The sequence below is a fragment of the Entelurus aequoreus genome, linkage group LG17 (genome assembly GCF_033978785.1).
Source record: "Entelurus aequoreus isolate RoL-2023_Sb linkage group LG17, RoL_Eaeq_v1.1, whole genome shotgun sequence".
Taxonomy (NCBI): Eukaryota; Metazoa; Chordata; class Actinopteri; order Syngnathiformes; family Syngnathidae; genus Entelurus; species Entelurus aequoreus.
In genome coordinates, this window is record NC_084747.1 from 9,479,306 (window position 1) to 9,482,587 (window position 3,282).

The window sequence follows — 3,282 nt, forward strand, 5'->3', positions numbered from 1 at the left end:
CAACCTACCCATCTCAGGGCGGGCACTCTAACCACTAGGCCACTATACAATAATATATATATATATATATATATATATATATATATATGTGTGTGTGTATATATTAGGGTTGTCCCGATACCCATAATTTGGTACCGGTACCAAAATGTATATCGATACTTTTCAAAATGAAGCGTTATGGTGAACAATGACGCTCGACCTTCAAAATGGCTGCCGCGATGCACTTCTGAGAACAATCAAAATCCCTCTATGAAGAAAACTGTAGTGGATGTCCCTTATGGGCATCCGTAGTTGTGTATGTATGTTCGGGGCATGCGCAGTTGGTTCAGTAAAGTCTACACCACTGAAGTGGACAGCCGTGTGTGTCACTGATTTCTACAAAAACTACATTTGTAAATGTTCTGGTAACTTTCTTTGGCTTTATGACACTTGTGGAGAACTTCCCGATCAAAAGCTGACAGTAATCATATTATTCTTGTTCTTTATTACCTCCAATCCTCTGCACGTTGATGTAGACATGTGGTCCAGTCTTCTCTTCACATCTCTTACTCTTCCCCAACATCTCTTCTTTCACATCATTATTTTCTTTACACAAGCGCTTGTTTTGCTCTTCCACTTTCTTCATTTGACTTTCGCATTCTTTCATCTCCTCTGATGTGAACTCCACTGCCTTCTTCAAGCTAACAATCATGGCGGTCCTTTGTTTACATTCTTCAACATAGTCGGCTAATTTCTCGTCGACGCTTTTTTCAGTCTCCATAAACACGTTGTTGGAAACGTCAACTCGCTCATCTTCGGTTTTTATCTTGATCTCCGTTGGTGATTTGCTGGCATCACTTTCTCTTTCACACGACGTCGCCATTTTAGCATAGCAGTAGTCGTCCATGTGCTCTCAAAAAGCCTTCAATCTTCACTTCAGCTTAAACGCCATCGCTCCAAATACAACTTTTGTTTCATGGGATTTAGATACGACGAGTCTTTGTTAGTCTATAACAACATTAGATCGTAAATGAGAAACTTCGTCGGGAAGCCACAGCCGTTCAGTCCGCCATCTTGGACGCATTCAAAGGAAAGCCGCAGTGCTCGATCTGTTTGCGCATGCGCCAAAAGTCGCTTCTTTTTTTTTTAAACTACATTTACTTTGTTAAACGACCGTTTCGCAAAAGTTTCTACTGATAATATCAAATAGTCGGAAACAACAACATTTTAAAACAACTTTTATCCACCAACATCGTTCAAACTAGTGCAGGTGTCGGCAACCCAAAATGTTGAAAGAGCCATATTGGACCAAAAATACAAAAACAAATCTATCTGGAGCCGCAAAAAATTAAAAGCCATATTACATGTGTCATGAGATATAAATTTAATTAAGAGGACTTAAAGGAAACTAAATGACCTCAAATATACCTACAAATGAGGCATAATGATGCAATATTAGTGTACATATCGCTAGCCTAAATAGCATGTTAGCATCGATTAGCTTGCAGTCATGCAGTGACCAAATATGTCTGATTAGCACTCCACACAAGTCAATAACATCAACAAAACTCACCTTTGTGCATTCACGCACAACGTTAAAAGTGTGGTGGACAAAATGAGACAGAAAAAGAAGTGGCATAAAACACGTCCTAGAAATTCGGAGAAAATTATACATGTAAACAAACTATACGGTGAGTTCAAGGATCGCCAAAATTAGTAGGACAAAACGGCGCTCGCCACATACTCGAATCAGTGAAGCATGTTTAATATAAACAGTGTGATTTATAACATTTAGGGAGGTTTGTGTCATGTTTGTCCTCCTACAGAAACCATACTAAAACAAAAAATTGATTTTTTTTCCCCTCATCTTTTTCCATTCTTCATACATTTTTGAAAAATCTCCAGAGAGCCACTAGGGCGGCGCTAAAGAGCCGCATGCGGCTCTAGAGCCGCGGGTTGCCGACCCCTGAACTAGTGTAACCTATTGTTATAGGCGAGGGCGCACCTACGTCACTTCCGCCTACCAATCCCCTAGCAGCCGGTCGCCATATTGAATTCGTTGAAAACAAACCAGCTCACAGCGAACACAGCATTGACAGAAAAAGCATTTAACGAGGTTTCACGGCATTTTAAACTGTTCTAAATGGCGTATGATTATGTAAATAGTCTTTCCAGGGAGGCTAGGTTAAGATACGAGTTAAAATGTGAAGTGAAGTGAATTATATAGCGCTTTTCTCTAGTGACTCAAAGCACTTTACATAGTGGAAACCCAATATCTAAGTTACATTTAAACCAGTGTGGGTGGCACTGAGAGCAGGTGGGTAAAGTGTCTTGCCCAAGGACACAACGGCAGTGACTAGGATGGCGGAAGCGGGAATCGAACCTGCAACCCTCAGGTTGATGGCACGGCCACTCTACCAACCGAGCTATACCAGAAGTGGTGACACGTTGTAGTGGAGCGGAGGTTTTGAAAGAAAGGAAATAAAGTGGTCCTCGTGTAAAACTGGAGCCTCCGTGTTTGTTATTTTGTATTTTTATACAGTATATGCGACATATATAAAACTAGAAAATAACAAACACGGAGGCTCCAGTTTTACACGAGGACCACTTTATTTCCTTTCTTTCAAAACCTCCGCTCCACTACAACGTGTCACCACTTCCGCTCTGAGCGCCTTCAAAGTAAGAGCTCAGGGCATATACTGTATAACAGTGGTTCTCAACCTTTTTTCAGTGATGTACCCCCTGTGAACATTTTTTTAATTCAAGTACCCCCTAATCAGAGCAAAGCATTTTTGGTTGGAAAAAAAGAGATAAAGAAGTAAAATACAGCATATGTCATCAGTTTCTGATTTATTCAATTGTATAACAGTGCAAACTATTGCTCATTTAACGATTTGGAAAAAAAGATATGAAAATAACTAAAAACTTGTTGAAAAATAAACAAGTGATTCAATTATAAATAAAGATTTCTACACATAGAAGTAATCATCAACTTAAAGGCCTACTGAAATGAATTTTTTTTATTTAAACGGGGATAGCAGATCTATTCTATGTGTCATACTTGATCATTTCGCGATATTGCCATATTTTTGCTGAAAGGATTTAGTATAGAACAACGACGATAAAGATTGCAACTTTTGGTATCTGATAAAAAAAAGGCTTGCACCTACCGGAAGTAGCGTGACGTAGTCAGTTGAACATATACGCAAAGTTCCCTATTGTTTACAATGATGGCCGCATGAAGTGAGAGAGATTCGGACCGAGAAAGCGACAATTTCCCCATTAATTTGAGCGAGGATAAAA

The 3,282-nt window shown here is 39.5% G+C and overlaps 1 protein-coding gene across 1 annotated transcript in view; it reads right to left on the reverse strand.

The window, feature by feature from the left end:
- The window catches only part of LOC133631868 (gastrula zinc finger protein XlCGF57.1-like), an 11,239-nt gene extending 10,171 nt beyond the window's left edge, over positions 1–1,068 (reverse strand). The window contains exon 1 of the mRNA XM_062024037.1: positions 490–1,068. Within this exon, the coding sequence (XP_061880021.1) occupies positions 490–886 (397 nt within the window). The 5' untranslated portion in view covers positions 887–1,068. The remainder of the gene's footprint in view (positions 1–489) is intronic.
- Between the last annotated feature and the right edge of the window lie 2,214 nt (positions 1,069–3,282).